General features: G+C 29.8%; 2 protein-coding genes across 2 annotated transcripts; both read left to right on the top strand.

Annotated features, from left to right (window-relative positions):
• The first annotated feature begins 45 nt into the window (after window positions 1–45).
• LOC103839830 (putative cysteine-rich receptor-like protein kinase 39) lies at window positions 46–9,583 on the top strand. Its single transcript, XM_009116318.3, has 7 exons — window positions 46–5,078; window positions 5,147–5,269; window positions 5,660–5,787; window positions 5,871–6,081; window positions 6,161–6,398; window positions 6,477–6,615; window positions 6,710–9,583. Exons 1-7 carry the CDS (start codon window positions 4,226–4,228, stop codon window positions 6,989–6,991), a joined length of 1,974 nt encoding a protein of 657 aa, XP_009114566.2. The 5' UTR covers window positions 46–4,225; the 3' UTR covers window positions 6,992–9,583.
• Window positions 9,584–11,814: 2,231 nt separating this feature from the next.
• Window positions 11,815–16,702, top strand: LOC103839828 (putative cysteine-rich receptor-like protein kinase 39). Its single transcript, XM_009116316.3, has 7 exons — window positions 11,815–12,837; window positions 14,277–14,402; window positions 14,481–14,602; window positions 14,694–14,904; window positions 14,988–15,225; window positions 15,297–15,435; window positions 15,519–16,702. The coding sequence occupies exons 1-7, from the start codon at window positions 11,994–11,996 to the stop codon at window positions 15,801–15,803; spliced, it is 1,965 nt and encodes a 654-aa protein (XP_009114564.1). The 5' UTR covers window positions 11,815–11,993; the 3' UTR covers window positions 15,804–16,702.
• The last annotated feature ends 3,922 nt before the right edge of the window (window positions 16,703–20,624 follow it).

Genomic DNA, 20,624 nt, shown 5'->3' with positions numbered 1-20,624 from the left:
AAATATTTATATTAAGATATCTTATATATCTATGTCAATATCACTAAAATTTAATTTTATACCATATAAAGTAAATAAAGTGATTTTTTGAATTATTTACCAAAAACCTGATTGTAAATTAATAAAAGCTATTGGTTTTGATTTATGTGCTTACTCTAATGTATATACTTTTATGTTTACAAATTATTTTTAAATTAGTGGTTTCTAATATGTTATTTGATCCTCACAATCCCAAAAATACAATTTTTCAAATTTAAGTGATATTTAATATTAGAAGTACTGTATATATATATATAGATATTATTTCATTCAGATTAAATAATTTAGGCTTGATTTTATTCCTAAAAATCTTTTAATGAAATATCATGACAAGATTTCAATCACCTCTTTTTGAGTTTGTTCGAAAAAATGATTTTATCATTCGTCTAATATTTGTTTCTCTCTAATACTTTGTTTAGCTATTATAATTATAATAATGACAGATTTGAATTACTTATTATAAATTTTCTGGTTTATCATTTTATAAATCAAAAAGTTCTTAGTTTATATATAGTTTACATATACTAGTATTATTATTATATATATATTTATTTATTTATTTATCGATATACTCTTAAGTAAGTAAACCTCAAAATCGTAGATTACTAAAATAAGTAATTTGTTTTGTTTTTCTAAAATTAGATGATTTCTAGACCGAACTTTTGAATATATACTAGACAGAAATTTATATTTCGAGTCTTCACTTATATTCTATAACAGTTTGATATATTAGATTTGAACATTAACATGTGAATAGAGTTTGCCGGTGATTTTCTACAAAAATTTGATTCTTAGATATGTATCCAAGAATAGAACTAATTTTTACAGATGTCCATCTTTTTAAATCGACACTTATGTAACTCACCTAATTCATAGAAGAAGCTAAAAAAAAAAACAAAACTCATATCAGTGAAACATAAACAAGAACGCAAGCACAATTTTATAGAGGTAGAAAATAAAATTACTTATGGGGATTCAATAGTAAACAAATTGAGAGCAGACAACCTAATTCATTTTCGTCATTTTACAATCGATGTTGCTTATCTGGTTTTGGTGATTTGTGTCAGCCGTAAAACTTAATTTCTTTTTATGCATATGAAATCTTAAAAATAATTAAAAAGAGTTGTAATACGTTAATAATTCAACAGCGATGATACATTTAAGAGATCAACATTTGTATTCCTCATTATACGTTAAAACCATTTAATGAACAAACATTAGTATAAAAAACTCACTCCACGCATGTGCGCGAGTTATCATCTAGTTGACTAATAAACATGAATTAACAAGAAAATATTAAAAATTCATTTAAAATTAGGAGAAAATTGAAGTTTAATAAAGCTTTACGTAGAACACTTCTTAAGAAGTCTTCTATTTAGGTCATTTTTTGCAATTGAAAATTCATGAAGTAGGACTTGTTAAGAAGTCTACTCTACTGAAAAAAATCTTGAGAAGTTTTCCTTGCAAATATTGGCTTAACTTGGAATTTGATTTTTTTTTTTAAATGCCAGAGAAGTCTTCTAGGATAAACATGTTAGTTTTGCAATTGACCGAAGTTTGTCAGATATTTGATTTTATAAAGAAGACTTTCCTCCCAGCCAAAGGTTTGACCAAAACCCGGAATAAAATTTGAGACATCTTGAGAAGTCTTATCATTAATATTAAATGTTTTACTATTAATTTTCAATTGCAAAAGTAACCCACACAGACTTCTTTCGATATCGAGAAGACTTCCAGAAAACTTTCAGATAATTTCTTTATAAGTTTTCTCTAAGAAGAATTCCCGAGAATTCTTCTATAAAAAGTTAAATTTCTGACAAATTTCGGCAAACGCAAAACAAACTTGTTTATTTGAGAAGTTTTCTCTGGGATTTTCAAAAAAAAATTGTTAACAAAAGAAAGTTAGAAGACTTCTACGAAAGTCTTTGTTAAAACACACACAAAAAATCAATTGCAAAACTAATTTATGCATTGATTAGAAGACTTCTAGAGAAGTCTTCTTCGCGAACAGATCTGAAAAAAATAACGATTTCATACTTTAAACCCGTTAGATGACTTATGTGGTTTCTCCAATCACCCACAACTTCACCAGAATACCTACCAACTCGTTAATGACCAAGAATCATGACCTTCAATTCTCGATGAACCTTACATAATTTGGAATTAAAATCATTAGTATTTTGGATGAATTTGGAGAGATAAAGAAAAAGATGTGATTTGTAAGCATAAGAAATGAGATAGAATGAGAAAAGTTTGAAACTTTAGTGTGTTAGCACCTTCAAAATGGTTATTTACGGTGGTTGGTGTATTGATGACAATGAAAATGTTGTAAATACTTGGTGAAGATGGAGATGATAAGGTAAAATACTCATTTTCGAAAAGAAAAAGAAGTAATGACATTTTCAAGATTAACTTAAACTTCTAGGATGAATAAGGCAAGAAAAGGTTTCAAAAAAACATATGTCATTTTTTTGTTTGACTAGAAATTTTAGGTCATACTTCAAAAAATCAATTATTTTTTTACAGGAACAAATCCTAAGTAAACTTTAAAAATATAGTTAGAAAATGTTATTTACTAAGAGAAATTAACTAAAATTTATGTATATTTAACAAAATTAAAAAAATTATGGTGATCAAATCTTCAAAGAGTAGAAAAGGTTAGACTAAAATATAGAAAATAAAAAGAGAAATTCTCTAAGATAAATCTTTTAAGTTTTCTCACAAAATAGCACTCACTGAGAAAAATGACCAAAATTGTTTCTATTAAAAAGTAAAAATACATTTATATCATAGGATTAACTAATCTAGACTTAGAGTTTAGAGATAAAAGACATTGTTTTGAAGATATAGTTTTAAATTTTAAAAAATAAAAATTAAAATTAAAATTTTCAAAATATTTGGTCATTTTCCTCCTTGAAAATTATTTTTGTGATAAAAACTTAAAAATGGATATTTGAAAAAATTGCCTAAATAAAAAAAATATTTTTTTCCGAATTCATTAGAATAAAGAAATATACCCACTTTACAAACATGTAAATCAGTCACAGCCTTTTTTGAAATACTACTGCGTTTTTCCAATTACAAAAACTCTTTAGAATGATCCAATACTAAGCAAAGTTTCTCTTAGAGTTTGAACTTCTGTCCTCCAAATTTTATAAGTATATTATCAAGTATATCAACGCTTAAGGCTTATCAATGACACCAACTAGTACGTTAACACTAACATACTTGATCATACAAACTAAGCAACGATCAATTCCGTTACAAATATGTCAACACCAACGCAACAACACAAAGTCAACATCACACTCCATAAAATACTATGTCACACCGTATAGCATAAACCGACACCATAAGCACACAATGAAATCTGTCTCTTTGTTTTCGAAGGTCTTTTTCTTTTCTCACACAGCACATATTAGTATATACCAAACCAGAACTTGTTATCTAAATTTTTCAGATGCAGTCTAAGCAAAAATATATATATATATATATATAATATAATGACGAACTTCCTCTTCAAACAATTTTTTTTTTTATTAATGGAAAACATTCATTCGTCTTTAAATATATTCCCTTTTTCTTTTCCAAACTCAACTATCCCACATTGTATATCACAATAGACAAACTCCAACATACCTAGCTCCAGCTTCTTCAGCAACACGCATATATCCTCAAAAAACTGCATCTTCAAATCAACGAAATAAACCTGCATCATAGTCGTTTTCATAATAATGCGTCACGTATACGTTATACACCAAACTGAAACTTATTAAGAATTCCTCCTAACTACTGTATACATTCAAGTCCATGCATAAACATGAACGTTTTATTTACGGTAAATACAGAAAAAGGGATGGCGGAATACCATATCTTATTCACTTTTTTTGTTATTCAACTCATTGATAAGGCGATAGTGTTTACTGATTTATGGAATTTTGTTTGTGTTTTCTTTCTAAGTTGACTTAAAACTAGTACTTTAAATCTGCAGTCTTCCTCGAAGTTTCGCGTGGGCATTTTTTCCATCTTTGAAAATCAACCAATACACATTTTTTCAGTCTTTGGAAATCAAGAAATACACATTTTCTCATCTCCCCCATTATAAGAATAACAACGGTCTAAAATTGATTCCTTCTTAACAATAACGAAGAAATACAAGAAAAACAAAAGTTATCTTACATTAAAAATGGTGAAATATTTTTCTTTGATTATCGTCCTCGCTTCTTCTCTTCTTCTTGTCCTTCAAGACCTCGAACAAGTTCACGCCCTTGGGTGTTCTGGAAGCTTCTTAAACAGTAACAGCAGCTACTTTCAGAATCGTCACAGTCTCTTCTCTACTCTTGCTTCAAAAGTAGTCGCCAATGGTGGATTCTACAACGCCTCACTCGGCAAGAATCCCAACAGAGTTTACGCTCTTGTCCTCTGCGCAAGAGGCTACGAGCAACAAGCTTGTATCAGTTGTGTCGAAAAAGTGACTCAGGAGATACAAACGAGTTGCCCGAACCGAATGAATTCGTTCCATTGGGACAATGACGATGGAGACCATGTTTCTTGTCTTGTACGTACCTCAAACCAGTCAACTTTCAAGAACTTCCAGCTTGTACCTGCTGTCATATACCCAAGTCCACTTACTATGGAGCCATCCAAGGACATGACCCTTTTCAGTAAACAGTGGGAAGCAACAGTTAATCGGACAGTCCAGGCTGCCACGGAAGCTAAAAATATATCCGTACTTCAGTACTATAGTGCTGTAGAAGCCGAGTTCACGGAGTTTCCAAATGTATACATGCTGATGCAATGCACGCCTGACATAACTTCTCAAGACTGCAAGATATGTTTGGAAAAAAGCGGGACATATTTTAAAAAACAGTTTTGGGGAAGACAAGGCGGCGAGGTTAGTCGTCCGAGCTGTGTTTTCAGGTGGGATCTATATGCTTTCCATGGTGCTTTTGATAATATAACAAGAGTTCCTGTACTTCCTGGAAGTCAAGGTCAGGCTCAGCCACCTTCAAAGGAAAGTTCTATAAAAGGCAATAAAGGTAAAACAAATGAGACAGAATTTTACAATCTGTAAAATGATACAAAAGAAACTAGTTATAATTTGCAGGAAGAAGCATTGGGAATGGTGGAATTATCTCGATAGTTGTTCCTGCTTTGATTAACATTTTAGTGTTTATTGGACTCATCAAACTCTATACTCGGAGGAGACAATTCAACAACATAATCAATGGTATGTACCATGTTTGTTGCATCAATTAATCTCAAGATGAAGAGGGTTAAGAGCCTTATTATTTATGAGAACACTTCTAAAGTTCTCAAACAAAAATGGTATTAGTGTTATAATCTAATTTAGCTGAATTTTAATTTTAATCTTGAAATAAAATTAAATTAATTGAGAGTTGACAAGTGTTATTTGGTGGTCTTTTTTCTGGAACACAAATTTGGTGTTCTAAAGAGTTTTTCAAAAGCTCTTCTTTGAGAACTCTATTATATTCTTTTTTTTAATGAAAACTATTATATTTTCTTTCTTCACTTGTTGTTACTTTGATTTTTGTTTAACGATGAGAACACCTCATGAGAACCTCCCAATGCAAACGCCCTAAGACTTGTTTTTTTTTAGTTGGTACTGCAGAGTACTCTGATGGTCAACTTATGTTACGGTTTGATCTGAGAATGATCTTAATGGCAACCAATGACTTCTCGTCTGATAATACGCTTGGCCAAGGTGGATTTGGTACGGTCTATAAGGTAGCAATAACTCTTTGTTTTCCTATAATTATGAGTTCTCTATCAAATATTGGTCTTTAATAGGTCTTGAGAACCGGTTTCAGGGGATATTGCCAAATGGCCAAGAGATAGCTGTGAAGAGATTAACAAAAGGTTCAGGGCAAGGAGATATGGAGTTTAAGAATGAGGTTTCACTCTTGACAAGACTCCAACATAGGAATCTGGTTAAGCTTCTTGGGTTCTGTAATGAAGGGGACGAAGAGGTTCTTGTCTATGAGTTTGTCCCCAACTCAAGTCTTGATCACTTTATCTTTGGTGAGCCTTAAAAAGACAGCCGCCATTTTGGATAGTTATAGAAACATTTAGCAATACAATATTTCTTTGAACTCTGCAGATGAAGAGAAGCGTTCGTTTCTTACATGGGAGGTGAGGTGCAAAATTATAGAAGGCATTGCTAGAGGCCTTCTTTATCTCCATGAAGACTCTCAGCTGAAGATTATTCATAGAGACTTGAAGGCAAGCAACATCCTTTTAGATGCTGAGATGAACCCTAAAGTTGCAGACTTTGGGACAGCTAGATTGTTCAACACTGATGAGACTCGAGCTGAAACAAGACGAATAGCTGGTACCCGGTAAGAACATATTAATCAATCTTTAAAACAAATAAATATGCTCATAATTAATTAAAGTTATAAGTTGAATATATGCAGTGGATATATGGCTCCTGAATACGTTAATCATGGGCAAATCTCAGCAAAATCTGATGTATATAGCTTTGGTGTTATGCTTCTAGAGATGATAAGTGGTGAAAGAAACAAGAGGTTTGAAGGAGAAGGAATTGCAGCTTTTGTAAGTTTCTTCACATAGCAGTAGTCTTCTTGGTTTGTATCTTCTAACATATGTAGAGAAAGTAAGAACATATCTTTTATTTTATGTGGTTTAGGCATGGAAGAGATGGGTTGAAGGAAGGCCTGAAATCATAATTGATCCTTTCTTGGTAGAGAATCCGAGTAACGAGATCATTAAGTTGATCCAGATTGGTTTATTGTGTGTCCAAGAAAATGCATCAAAGAGACCAACAATGAGCTCTGTAATAGTTTGGCTTCGCAGTGAGACAATTAAAGTTCCTTTACCTAAGGCTCCTGCTTTCACGAGTAATCAATCCCAATCTGAAGATGGGATAATGTCAATCAGCAATGTCTGCACGGAGTTGAGTTCTCGTTGACTTTAAATTTATTAATCAGTATGTTGTTTATAAGGTAGTACAAAATATTCTTATTACAAGTAGATACAATCACAAGTTCTAGAAACCCATACAGAGAATATATTACTTGCTTATTTGATTCATATGTTTGTTTTGTTCATTGATTGTTGCTCTTTTTCATTTGCTCAGTGCTTTGTTTTCCTCTTTGATTTATTTGTTGTATGAAAAAGGAAGACAGAGTTGAGAGAAAACGAAGATAGGTCTAGAGTTTCCTTTAATAATATTATTGCAATGTAGTCTGTAAGTAGCCACCACTCAAGAGGAGGAAAAGATATTTTCAAATGAGGAAAGATTAAACGCTCTGAACTAAATAAAGAGTTCAAAGGAAAATTTGAATTTTTAGTCGATCCAAACACAACTTTGACTTCAGTGTCCAGAGTCCTATAGTCCAAATACTGGTTAATTTATGTCATAATTTTTGATTCAGAATGAATTTAATATCCCTGACCTCTCTCATGAAAAGAAACTTGGCCTAAGTGAATTTGGATGTGTACAAGATTAACAAGAAGTTCAGGGCAAGGAGATATGGAATGAGGTGTTACTTCTGGCAATAGTCAAACATTAATTATGGCTAAGCTTTTTTTTTTTTTTTACTAATATGGCTAAGCTTTGTTTCTGCAATGAAAGAGATGAAGAGTTTTTCATTAGCGAAATTGTTTCCTATTTAAGCCATGGAAAATTGAGGAGATTCTCTAGCATAAAAGATTCTCTCTAAGATCATTTTCAACATGTTTCTTTTTTCAACATCTTTTAAAGAAAAATCTACTTCAGTGTATGTTCATGTTTTCTTTTGCTGCGAGTATATCCCTATTTATATCTTAAAATAAAGGAATGATTTTTTTCTCTAATATAAATTTTTGAAAATAAAATCACATTGTTATTTACGTAAAGTCTTTTTAAAAAAGCTTTAGTTTAAATAATATCATAATATAATGAAACTTTGAAAAATCTAAAAGGTATTAATATGGTTTAATTTTAAATTTCATAAAATAAAAATTATTAGTTTTAAAATAAAATAAAATTTATTTAGAATATTCTTTTTAAAGGAAATAAATAGATAATTACATTGAATAATAACAAATTTTTATTTCATAGTTTCTCTATTTTAAGAAAAATTTCCTAGTATCGGAAATATTGGAAATGGTGTAACATCGCTTTTTTTTAACGACTGCAAGATGATATTGAATCAACCAAAGGTGAGTTTGAATACAAAAAGCTTGCTCAGAGAAAAAACATATAAACACTATCTTAAAAAGTTTTATGTGTGAATAAGGGCTGCTTCTCTGAAAATCTGCAAGTGTAGCAAAGCTGGTCTTAGCTATTCTCGCGCAATTCTATTTGATGATGAGGACTCTGTTTCAAAGGCCAACGAAGAAAAAGCAGCACAGCGTACACTTATTCTTAGTAGAATCGCCCGGAATCTTGGCCATTATGATTGCTTCATTACAGCTTCAATGAGATCATGAAGATCAGACCCAGTCAAAACTTTTTGAATTTCGAGGTCTTTTATGAGCATGTTCAACGGTTGCTTTTTCATAGGGCCCTAAAAAAAAAAAAATATTAAAATAATATCATAAAGAAAGAGAGTGTGAGGAGGGTAAGGCCATGTTTATCAGTAGGACCAAAAACCAAGTCCCTAGAGTTTTTTAATCATATTTGTAGTTTAGGACAATTAGAAGGACTTTGGTTAAATTTTCAGATTATTAGTGGGACTTTTAGTTGGTCCTTAAGTTTATTTTTTTTGCTTTTAAACAATAATAGATAAACCCAATATAAATTGAATAACTAATAAGAAAATACAATATTATTCATTTAATTAGAAAATTTCAAATATTTTAGAAGTAGATCGAGAATCCAAAGAAAGACTAACGTTTTTGATTGAACTGTGGTGACGGCTTCGGGAGTGGGAATCTCCTGAGAATCTGCTGACGTCTTCGGGAGAGATGCGGGTGAGAAGAGGGATGAAATCCTCGGTTTGTAGATTCGAATCGGAGAAGATTGAGGTGGGAGATTCGAGAGGAGCTACCGGAGGGGAATCGGCGGGGAATGAGCTGAGAATTTCGTCGCGAGTAGGAGATAAAACCGTCGGTCTCCTTTATCGCCAGCGTCGCCGTCGAGGAAAAAGAGAAACAATTGTATATCGAAAATGAAAGGGAAACCCGTGTTTCCCCTCCTCCGCTTCTCCGCTTCGTATCCAGCCGACACGTGCCAAGGAAGGACGCGAATAGGTCGACCTTAGTTAAGGCACGTCCGCCTTAATATTGCCCATTTGTTATTTATTTTTGGGCCAAAAATACCCAAGGACCCAACTCGCGGACGCCGATAAACATGGCCTAAGAGCATCATTATAGGAGGGACCCAAATTAAGTCCTTAGCATTATTATTGATTACTTTAGGGTTTAAGGACAAAGTTAAGGACTTTTGAATTTTTGTTGATTATTGGTAAGGACTTTTATGAGTCTTTAGAAAATTTTGATTTTTTATTTTAATAACTAAAATAAATGTAAAAGATAAGTTTTATATAAAACATATAACATTAAGCATTGAAAACATTGAATCTCACAACGAGGTACAGAGGAGTAAGCTTACCTTGTTTACAATCGATTCGATTGAGAGAAGCATATCGCGATTCGGCGGATAAATCAGAGAAGTGAGGGAGAAGAGATGCGATACGCAGAGAGGTGGCGATTGTAACCGAGATCAAAGAACGCGGTGTCGAGGTCGGTGTCGTCTCCTGCAATCGCCGTCGCCAGAAAAGGAGAGAAGATAGACGAAGAAAATGAAGTCGATACTTCATGCGTTGTAACTCTCCCGATTCGGTCTTCCTCTCGGGTTGCGATGCGTGTTCTTAAGGACGCGCATTAAACGTCTACTAATTAACAAACGAAAACTTCGTCTCTAACTCACTTTTGTTTTAAAAAATAATAATTAGAGGTTAAGGATAGTGTTAAGGACAGTGATAATGTTTCTCTAATATGCATGGTATTTTCAGAAACCGTTATAAAACTTTTGTTACCATGTGTCATGATATAAATAGCTTATTATTTAGAAACAAAATAAACTTTAATCAATTTTGTTATTATGTTATAATATTATTTAATGATTTATATACTGATTTTTAGAACTTCACCGTTGGTGGTGCTCTCATTCCAAACATCTCTTAAAAATTAAGGAGTTAGGAAATTTTTAAAACATTTTATTTTTACATCTCTAAATATTTTTACATTTACACTGTGAAATGGGGAAAGATATACCATTTGTATTTTGTATTTGAAAGCTCAAAAACTTATACATCCATTTAATATACCTCAATATACTATTTTCTAGAAAAAGGCTCACAACGGGTCAAACTCTTAAATAATGTGAAGCAAAAAAAAAAAAACTTTAAAAAATAGTCCGCACTTCGCCGCATCTGCGAAATTATGTACTGGTCGTCTTCCATGAAGATCTCAGGCTGCTTCCTTTCGGATGCATGAACCTATATATAAATTATACATTATTTTCCAAAAACCTTAGCCAAACTGCAGAACCTCGATAAACCAACTCCGACCCCACCAAAGACATTTTCCTCCCGATTTCCTGTTTCACAAATTTAAACATTTTTAGTACATATCCTTATTATAGTTCCTATGCTATTTCGTTAATACGATTCTAACGAATATATTAGTATATTACTTCATATTTCATAAAGAACATAAAAAAAATCTGTAAGCAAAGAAAGCATCTAAATTTCACCAAACAAAAGATGCATATCTTCAACTAACATGATAATTAATTCATAAAAATAAAAAATTAATATGATACTATTTTTTTTATCAACAATATAAGTTCCAGACTGATTAGTTAGAGCTGTAGTTGTTGTGGGCAGTCAAAAAAAAATTTACAGCCACAAAATTTTACAATCAAACTCAGTTCCTATATTCTACGGCAAGAAACTAAAAATATAGCATCAGCTAATCAGATCCTAGATTCATATTTTTTTTCCAAATCTGATTATAGTTTTTTTGAAATTCCAATTTTAAAATAATCATTACACTACTGTAGGCCACGAATGAGAAATTATTATAAGTTTATTATCTATTGCATCATGTCATGTAACATTAATAGAATCAATAGATACAATAAAATAAAGCCAGTTGTAGTGAGACGCGAAACCATTACCACGTATCTTCTGTAAAGAGGAAAGAGCCCATGGTTTTAAATTTATCATCTATACTATTAAAGCAGGATCCTATTGTCATAATTACCTTAGGGGCATGTTTCCTTCACTAACATTGCATGTTTCATTAAGGGCAATTAAGTAATATTAATAACAAATCTATATTGGGTCATTATTTTTGGATCCAGCCCAAATCAAATCTCTCTTGGGCCATTTGGGCCTATTAAAAAATCAGATTCAATTCTCACCTTTTTTTTTCCTTTGGGCCATTGAGTCCAAGTTCAAATAATTTTTTTTCAACTATTCTTAATTATTATTTTTTCTTTTCTTAATATAATTTAAGCATTCATAAAAATAATTGAATTTTTTTATCGAAAAGTATAAATCTTTATTAAAAATATATAATTTTTTAATTAAAATATTAATCCCATAATAAAATTAATTTATCAGAGTTATACCAACTTAATTCATTAAAAATAAAGTTTATTTTTTTTTAACATAAATAGTCATTTAAAATGAAATCGATAAATAAAGATAAAATTTTTAAGTCTTTTATAAAATAAAACACAAATATAGGAAAATATGACATTTACTAAATATTTGTCAACTGAAAAAATAATAATAATAAACCCGCGCTTTCAAAGCGCGGGTCAAAATCTAGTTATTCATTATAAATCATGACTACTTTTGGACCAACTTGGGCATCGTTGCCAATTACGACCCATAAACTAGGCAAATATTTTATCCTATATAGCCTATTTCTTGGCAATGACCACATGAATTAAAGAAAAAAATTGAACCAAAATGAGAAAATTGTGTGATGTAATTCTCTTCTCTTGCTTACTTCTCCTAACTTTTGTAGACGTTGAAGCAGATTGTGAAGGCAGCTTATTTGCCGTTAACAGCACTTACAGCGAAAACCTTAACTCTCTTTTCTCTTCTCTTGCAAGTAACGTCACCGCTAATGACGGCTTCTACAACACTTCAACCGGAGAAGGCTCCAACAAAGTTTACGGTCTTGCCCTTTGTGGACGAGGCTACAAGAAGCAAGCTTGTGTGAGCTGCGTGGAGCAAGCGATTCAAGAATCGCAACAAAGATGCCCAAATCGAATGAAATCTTTCAGGTGGACCACTAGAGACAATGACAATGTTTCTTGCCTTGTACGGTACGCTAATCATTCTGTTTCTGCGAAACTCGAGCTTTTCCCACCTACTTTGTCAGATAATCCTTTAAACATAGAGGAACCTAAGAGCCTTAAGCTTTTTCGACGAGAATGGGAAGCACTGACTAACCTAACAATGCAGTCTGCTACTTCAGCTCCTGAAAATTCATCAGTTGTGCTCAAGTTCTATAGCGTCGTAAGAGCAGAGTTCACAGAATTTGCAAATGTTTACATGATGATGCAATGCACTCCTGACATTTTATCTAGTGAGTGCAACAAATGTCTTAGCCAGTGTGTGTTGAACTTTCAAAACAATAATTGGGGAAGCCAGGGCGGTGCAGGTCGGCTTCCGAGCTGTTACTTCCGATGGGATCTTTATTTTATTCCTGGATCTTCTGAGAATATGACAAGAGTTTCTATGGTTAGTCGTGCTACTACTCTTCCTCAAGGAGACACGGTCTCACAACCTGAGAATGACAAGAAAGGTAAATTAAAAGTTAGCTTATCTTGTTAGTCACATAATTTTCATTTGTTGGTTGCAATAGGGTCAGGCATAAAAGTCGGACCCAAAATCTGAAGCCAAACCCGATAAAAAATCTGAATCGAACCCGACCCTAACTGTAACAATACATGATTGGATCATTTTATACACTAGTTCAGATAACCGATATTACCTGAAGTCGAAAAAATATCTGAAAATCTAAAAATCTTAAAAGTACAAAAAAACAAACCCAAACCTGAATAATTACACAAAAATCCAAAGTACACAAAATAAATATTCAAAACTTTTAAAAGTAAGTAAAATAGCCAGATTCATTTTTATTTTTGATTTTGGTCATACATTATTCAAGTTTATATGCTTTAGATTAAGTTCTTTTTTTACTTTGACTTTGTGTACTTAATAAATATTTTGTGTAAAATACCTGAATTAATACGAAAAGACAAAAAAAAAAAAGTTGAACCCGCATGGATACTCGAAGCCAACCTTAACCAGAGAGGATATGAACCGAACCGGCCTAATGATGTAAAATACCGAAACAAGTAACCCCTAAACCCGAATATCTGAAATAATTGAACCTAAACGAGTATGCTTAGGTTGCAAATTGATGATGTTAATTAGTGAATAAAGTTCCACATTAATAGTTGAAAATAATTAACTAATATAGAAAAGAGATATGGCTAATCTATTTATAGCCGATTGATTTTAAACTGGAAGCTCATGAAACTTACATATTATTAGAACCACTTGATGTGGGGCATTTCTGTGGATGTTGTTCATACAATTATCCAAGTTTTAGCTAGCGACGTGTTAATGAATGAAGGCTCTTTTCAGTAGTTGGAAAAATCATTAGTTAATATATGATGAGATATAGTCAGTCCAATTATCAATAATCTATACTATTAAAATAAAAGTACAAATAAGAAATATTCGTTAAGCTTTCAATTTATTTACAGTAGAATGCTTTTAAAATAATAACTATTCCTTGTTTCTAGCATTTATTTTCAAATTTAATACTTCCTCCGTTTTTTAATGATAGACTTTTAAAAAAAAAAGTTTATTTCACAAAGATGTATTTTTGTGTTTTTATGAAAAAATTGTAAACTTCAAGAAAATTAATTGACTTTATTGAATTACTATTGGTTAAAAATTATTGAAAATTGAAAATTACATAAAACGATACATTTATCATGTTAGTTTAATGTGTTTTCTTAATATGTGTAAAAATACTAAAAATATATATATTTGTGAAACGGAGAGAGTATATGATTTCTTAAATTGAATACATAAGAAACGCAGTATAAATCTCTAACAAAGAATTTCCTAAATAAATTGAACAATGATTTCAGTGTAATTATTTAATTTACATATTGCACATAATACTATATCTTAAGGAAATACTTTTTTCTTTTTCTTTTTTGGCAGGAAAAAGGATTGGCAATGGAACTATAGCGATAATTGTTGTTCCTACGGTTATTAACGTCTTCGTATTTGTTGGTCTTTTCATCATCTTTGATCAGAGGAGAAAGGCCTATAATAAAAACATCAACGGTAAGCTGTTAGTTTGCAGCAGTGAAGTTTACTTCTTTTTTGGTAGAATAAACGTTTAATATTTTGTGGTATTTTCAGAATGCTTTGATTCTGATGGACAATCTATGTCGCGGTTTGATCTTGGCATGATACTCTCTGCAACCAATGAATTTTCACCTGAAAATAAACTTGGTCAAGGTGGATTTGGAACTGTCTACAAGGTAAAAAAACATTCACACAAAAAAAAAACTAATAATTCTTGTCAAATTTTGATATGGGTCAATAATTTTAATGCGAGATGACTGATTTCAGGGGATTTTACCGAACGGACAGGAGATAGCGGTGAAGAGATTAGTAAGTGGTTCAGGACAAGGAGATACAGAGTTTAAGAATGAGGTCTCGCTCTTGACAAGACTCCAACATAAGAACTTGGTTAAGCTTCTTGGGTTCTGTCATGAAGGAGATGAAGAGATTCTTGTCTATGAGCTCGTGCCGAATTCTAGTCTTGATCATTTTATCTTTGGTGAGTTTTATTGAGATACTCCATTTTTGTTACTATACATCTGGAAGTTCTTTTTATCAATAGAGACTGTTTTCTTTAAGCAGATAAGGCGAAGCGTTCACTTCTTACATGGGAGGTGAGGTTCAAGATTATAGAAGGCGTTGCTCGAGGTCTACTTTATCTCCATGAAGATTCGCAGTTGAAGATTATTCATAGAGACTTGAAGGCAAGCAACATCCTTTTAGATGCAGAGATGAACCCTAAAGTTGCAGACTTTGGGACTGCGAGGTTGTTCGAAGCTGATGAGACTCGAGCTGAAACAAGACGAATAGCTGGAACCCGGTAAGAACATATTAATCAAACTTGAAGAAAAAAATATAAATGCTCTAACATTCATCAATTAATGTATGCAGTGGATATATGGCTCCGGAATACCTGAATCATGGGCAAATCTCCACTAAATCCGACGTTTTTAGCTTCGGTGTTATGCTTCTAGAGATGATTAGTGGTGAAAGAAACAATAGTTTCGAAGGAGAAGGACTTGCAGCTTTTGTAAGCTTCCTCACATGTCTTGGTTCATTTCTTTTACTTATAACACATGTAAAGAAAGTAAGAATATATCTTTCTTGGTACAGACATGGAAGAGGTGGGTTGAAGGAAAGCCTGAGACCGTTATTGATCCTTTACTGATGAAAAATCCGAGAAACGAGATCATCAAGTTGATCCAGATTGGTTTATTGTGCGTTCAGGAGAATGCGGCAAAGAGACCAACTATGAGTTCTGTAATAGTTTGGCTTGGCAGTGAGACTATCATCATTCCTTTACCTAGGGCTCCTGCTTTCACTAGGGACCGATCCCAATCTGAAAATAGTAATATGTCAACGAATAATGACATCTTCACGGACTTGAGTTGCCGTTGAGTTATAAATAAGTTGATCATTAGGTGTCTGCAAGTGTGTTACCACAAAAGACCCAATAACCCCATTTTTGTAAGTAGCGATATACAAAATGATTTATCTCTTATTACCTAGCTGGTGCAAACTTGCAGTTGTACTTAAGTTTAGTTCACTAAACTTCTCCATCAGATTTACATGCGGAGCAAGCAAAGCGTTGAACTTAGAAATTTCGTTTGTAATATTCTTTGAAGAATTCTGAAATCAAATTTGCTTTTTTTTTTTTACTTACTTGCACTAATGATAGAATGATTAATCTGATAATTTCCAAATAGTTACGTCATGGTCTGTTCCAAACTCATATATTTCTAAATGGGTTTACAGGGAAGATATTGAATCGACAAAAAATAGTGGTACAGAGATTAACAAGAAGTTCAGGGCAAGATAATATGGATTTCAGGAATGACAAACTCTTAGCATAGAAATAGAATTGTGGTTAATAATTTTTTTTTTTTTTGCAATGAAAGAGGTGAAGAAATTTTTTTAAGAAAGGTGAGTTCCCATTTGTTTAAATTTTTTCTACATTATTCCCTTTATCATTTTTTTCATTCAATTCTTGAAATGAATTTTTTTTCAAAATTTTCCATTCATTTCGTTAATCAATCGATCACCAATTGAATTTTTAATGTACAATGCTCATATAAAAATTGATGATTAGTGCGGATCTTCAGTTTAAGTTATCGAGTAATAACTTAGTTCTACGAGGAATGCAAACATGAAAGATGAGAAACTATAGAAAAATTAACTAGTTGCTTACTGATAATTTTTGGGGGAGGTTTGGTATGTATACATATTGGTTTTGGATCTGATTTCTCTTGGAAACTAAATTGTCATTATTTTATTAGTTTGATTTAGATTTCGATTAAGATGGTTAAGATGATGGATCGTATCTATTTTGTGGTATTAGTCAAAATATACTCTAAATTTGAGTCAGACAGTATAATATGATTTTGGACTATTTCACTCTTTACCATTAAATGTATTCCTTCCAATACTGTCTGGATCAATCCATAAGGGTTATCAATTTAAAAAAAAACTATAAAAAAGTTGAACTGTTATTTTACACAAGACATGCGTCATTTTTAAACGCTGATGTGATAATCACGAAAAGATTATATTTCCATTTTCATATTTAGTAGATTTTGCGTCTGAACAATATTTTAGTTTTGATTTAAATAAAAAAAGATTTTTCCCAAAAAAAGGTCTTTAACATTTAACAAAGAACAATCTTCTTTTAGCTAAGGCTTTCCTTTTAAAAAAAAAAAGCTTTCCTTTTCTCATATATCGTTTTCATCAGTAAAAAAAACTTGGGAAAATTGTTTTTTAGAGCAAAAAAATAGTAACTATGTCCCTTTATACTAATCTATACTACTTTATGTCCCATTGGACTAATATTTTTCAAAATAGCAGTAATGCCCTTAAAATTGTAATTTTTTATTCCTTTTTTGTTTTTTTTTTATTTTTTTGTTCCTTTTTCGTTTTTTTATTTTTAAAAAAAATCGATTTTTTTTCAAAATATAAAAGTGAATATTCCCAAATATTTTGTTTCCATATTTTTAGGAACTGATTTCTTATCCGTAGAATACAACTAATATGTAGAAATCGGTTTCTACAGTTTTTTAGAATTATAGTAATGTTTAGATTTTGATTTCTACATGTTTTAGATTTATAGTAAATCTATAGAAGTCGGTCTCTACGTGTTTTAGATTTATATTAATGTGTAGATTTTGATTTCTAAAGATTTTAGAACGATAGGTTAAGCGCGGAATGTGTATTCTAAATATTTTTAGAATACTTCTATTTACGTAGATCACATATTCTAAACTTCGTAATTCAATGAAAAAAGTAGATTTAGTTTTCTACTTCGTAGAATGTTATTTCTACTTTATTTAGAACATAATATGAAATTTATAATTTTAACTTTTTTATAATTGGAAAAAATATCACTAAGTTCATATAGGTATTTTATCAAAAGTTATTATTTTCTCAATTTTTTTATTTGTAAAACTATTTATTAAATTTATTTTTAAAAATATTAAAAGGTGTTATAGAAAAATATGACACAAAATATAGATTAGTCTAAAGGGACATAGTTAACATTTTTTTGCTCTAAAAAACAGTTTTCCCAAAAAACTTTTAGAAACCCCGACTTTTACGGTGACATAACGACAAAGATATGGACTTTCCCATATCATGACGTAAACGACGACTCGTGGAAATTTTTGTCTGCTCGAAACTTCAACGTGGAAAATTACTATATTTACGTCTTTAGTCTCCGGTCTTCGAGCATCACACATGATAAATTGATAATGAGTACTCAAATCAAAAAAGACTACTAGAGCCTAGAGGTAGCAAATCTGATTAAAAGAGTCTCAAACAGAAAGTCTATGAGGCTACCAAAAAAGGAAAGGTAAATAACTAAATGTATATAATAGCAACAAAAAGATGTTAGATGGTCTAAGCAAAAAATATATACTGAGATAAAGGGGAATTTGATCCAAAAAAAAAAGATAAAGAGGAATTTGCCCTTAATCATTAATCATTAATCATTATCTTATTATATAAAGATTGGTTTTTCAAAGTTGCTAATTAACACGATCACGACACATGATAATTATATATTTTATGATTGTGACAGGTGTTAATATATCTCATAATTAAAAATATATATACTAAGATATTAACAAAAGCAAATTTTATTAAAAGTAATTAAAATATTATTTAATAGTAATTTTCCCATTTTTAAAATCCTAATCAAAATATAATTGCAAAAAACTATTTGATAATAATTTTCCTTATAATATTGTTGTATGCGTTTAAATATATAATGATTAAACATATATATAATAAGATAATAAAAACGAATTTGATAAAAACTACTTTTAAAAATTATTTAATAGTAAATGTTTTTTTAATATTTAGTAGAAATTATTTTAGAAATTTATTTTTACAAAATCGTAAAAAAAAATTGAAAACCATTTATTTAATAGAATTTTCCTTTTCTATGAGTTTGGTTCTTCAAAAATTTTAATTAACATGATCGCGACACATGGCAATTATATATTTTAAGAATGTGACATGTGTTAATCTATCTCATACTTAAAAAAATATTATGATATTAACAGAAACAAATTATATTAAAAAGAAATTAAAATATTATTTAATAATAATTTTTCTTTTTTACAATCCTAATCAAAAGATAATTGCAAAAGACTATTTGATAACAACTTTCCTTATAATATTGTGACATGTGTTTAAATATATAAAATACTAAAAATATATATCACAAAATAATAAAAACGATTTTGAAAAAAACTACTTTTAAAAATTATTTAATAGTAAAAACGATTTTTAAAAATATTTAGTAGTCATTGTTTCAGAAATTTTTCTTTTTCAAAATCCTAAAAAATATATTTGAAAACAATTTACTTAATATAATTTTTATTTAATAAAATTTTAATGAAAATATAATTATAAAAGATTATATTGAGCTTGGTTCTTCAAAATTGCTAATTAACAAGATTGTGACACATGGTAGTTATATATTTAAAAATGTATATGTTAAACTATATCACAATCAAAAATATATAAAATAAAATTATAAAAATTATTTTTCTTAAAAATTATTAAAGATTCTTATTCTTATTCTTATTATTATTATTATTACTATTATTATTTTTCATTGTACTGTTTGTTTTAAAATATACTAAAGATAGATAATTATAAAAGATAAACATTAACTTAAAAAAAATATCAAACAAAAACGAGTTGTAAAATCCTACAATAAATTATTAACATGAAGAAAAACTAACTTTAAAATAATTAATATTACTTTTTCAAAAGTATTATTAAAAGAAAATTGTAAAAGTACTCTTATTATTTTCTTATAAGTAAATAACTTTCCTTTTTAATAGATAATTGTATGTTAAAAAGTTATGACAAATAATAGCTACAAATATTTCACATCTATATTTAGGTTTAAGCTTGCACATATTACTTTTACAAAACACAATAGTATTTACATGAAAAGTATTACATGAGTATTTTCGTTTAATTTCTTGATACAACTCACTTTTCTATTATCTTTATTACATTGTATGATACTAGCATAACTTTTAATTTTGATGTTATTGTCGTATACGAATACGAGTATACATGCATATGATAAATATGTCTTTGTAATGTATAAGACAAAATGTATAAATAATTAAACAAAAATTTTCTATTAAAAATAAAATCGTTGTATAAAAATCTATAAGAAATAAAATAATTAATTTCCTTTTTAAAATCTAAATAAAATAAAAACATAAAAGTTATCTTATTTTTCTTATAATTAACTAACTTTAATTTTTAATAATTTTATGTTAAAAAATATAAACCAATTTAACTTTAAATATTTTACCTGATATAATTGTGATACGTATCAGTTAAAAAGTTAGATTGTGAATGTGTCAATAAATCTTCTATTATGTGAAAATAATTTACTCTTTTCTTAAAATCTTAAATAAAAAAATTTCTAAAAGAAAATTATTTTATAATCTTAATTAATTAAGAATTTTTTTTTTAAATCGTGACTAGAGAGAATTGTAAAATTCTATTTAATAATAATTTTTACTTCAGAAATTTAATGATACACATGATAGTAACAATTATTCAATTTAGAAGAAAAATTGTAAAAAGATTAACGGTATTGAATTTTTTTTTTTTGAAAATTGCAACTTTTAAAAATAGTTAATATTAATTGGAAATAGTTATTTGATAGAAATTATATTTTTTAAATCCTAGACC

The sequence above is a fragment of the Brassica rapa genome, chromosome A09, assembly GCF_000309985.2.
Source record: "Brassica rapa cultivar Chiifu-401-42 chromosome A09, CAAS_Brap_v3.01, whole genome shotgun sequence".
Lineage (NCBI taxonomy): Eukaryota > Viridiplantae > Streptophyta > Magnoliopsida > Brassicales > Brassicaceae > Brassica > Brassica rapa.
The sequence above is the reverse complement of the archived record's forward strand: the minus strand, read 5'-3'. Positions and strand labels throughout refer to the sequence as shown.

Bases quoted from the DNA above. Each gene is read 5' to 3' on its own strand.
- LOC103839828 (XM_009116316.3), top strand. From the start codon at position 11,994: ATGAGAAAATTGTGTGATGTAATTCTCTTCTCTTGCTTACTTCTCCTA. The intron at 14,905-14,987 runs GTGAGTTTTATT...TTCTTTAAGCAG, and splicing joins TCTTGATCATTTTATCTTTG to ATAAGGCGAAGCGTTCACTT. The intron at 15,226-15,296 runs GTAAGAACATAT...TAATGTATGCAG, and splicing joins AGACGAATAGCTGGAACCCG to TGGATATATGGCTCCGGAAT.
- LOC103839830 (XM_009116318.3), top strand. From the start codon at position 4,226: ATGGTGAAATATTTTTCTTTGATTATCGTCCTCGCTTCTTCTCTTCTT. The intron at 5,270-5,659 runs GTATGTACCATG...GTTTTTTTTTAG, and splicing joins ATTCAACAACATAATCAATG to TTGGTACTGCAGAGTACTCT. The intron at 5,788-5,870 runs GTAGCAATAACT...AACCGGTTTCAG, and splicing joins GATTTGGTACGGTCTATAAG to GGGATATTGCCAAATGGCCA.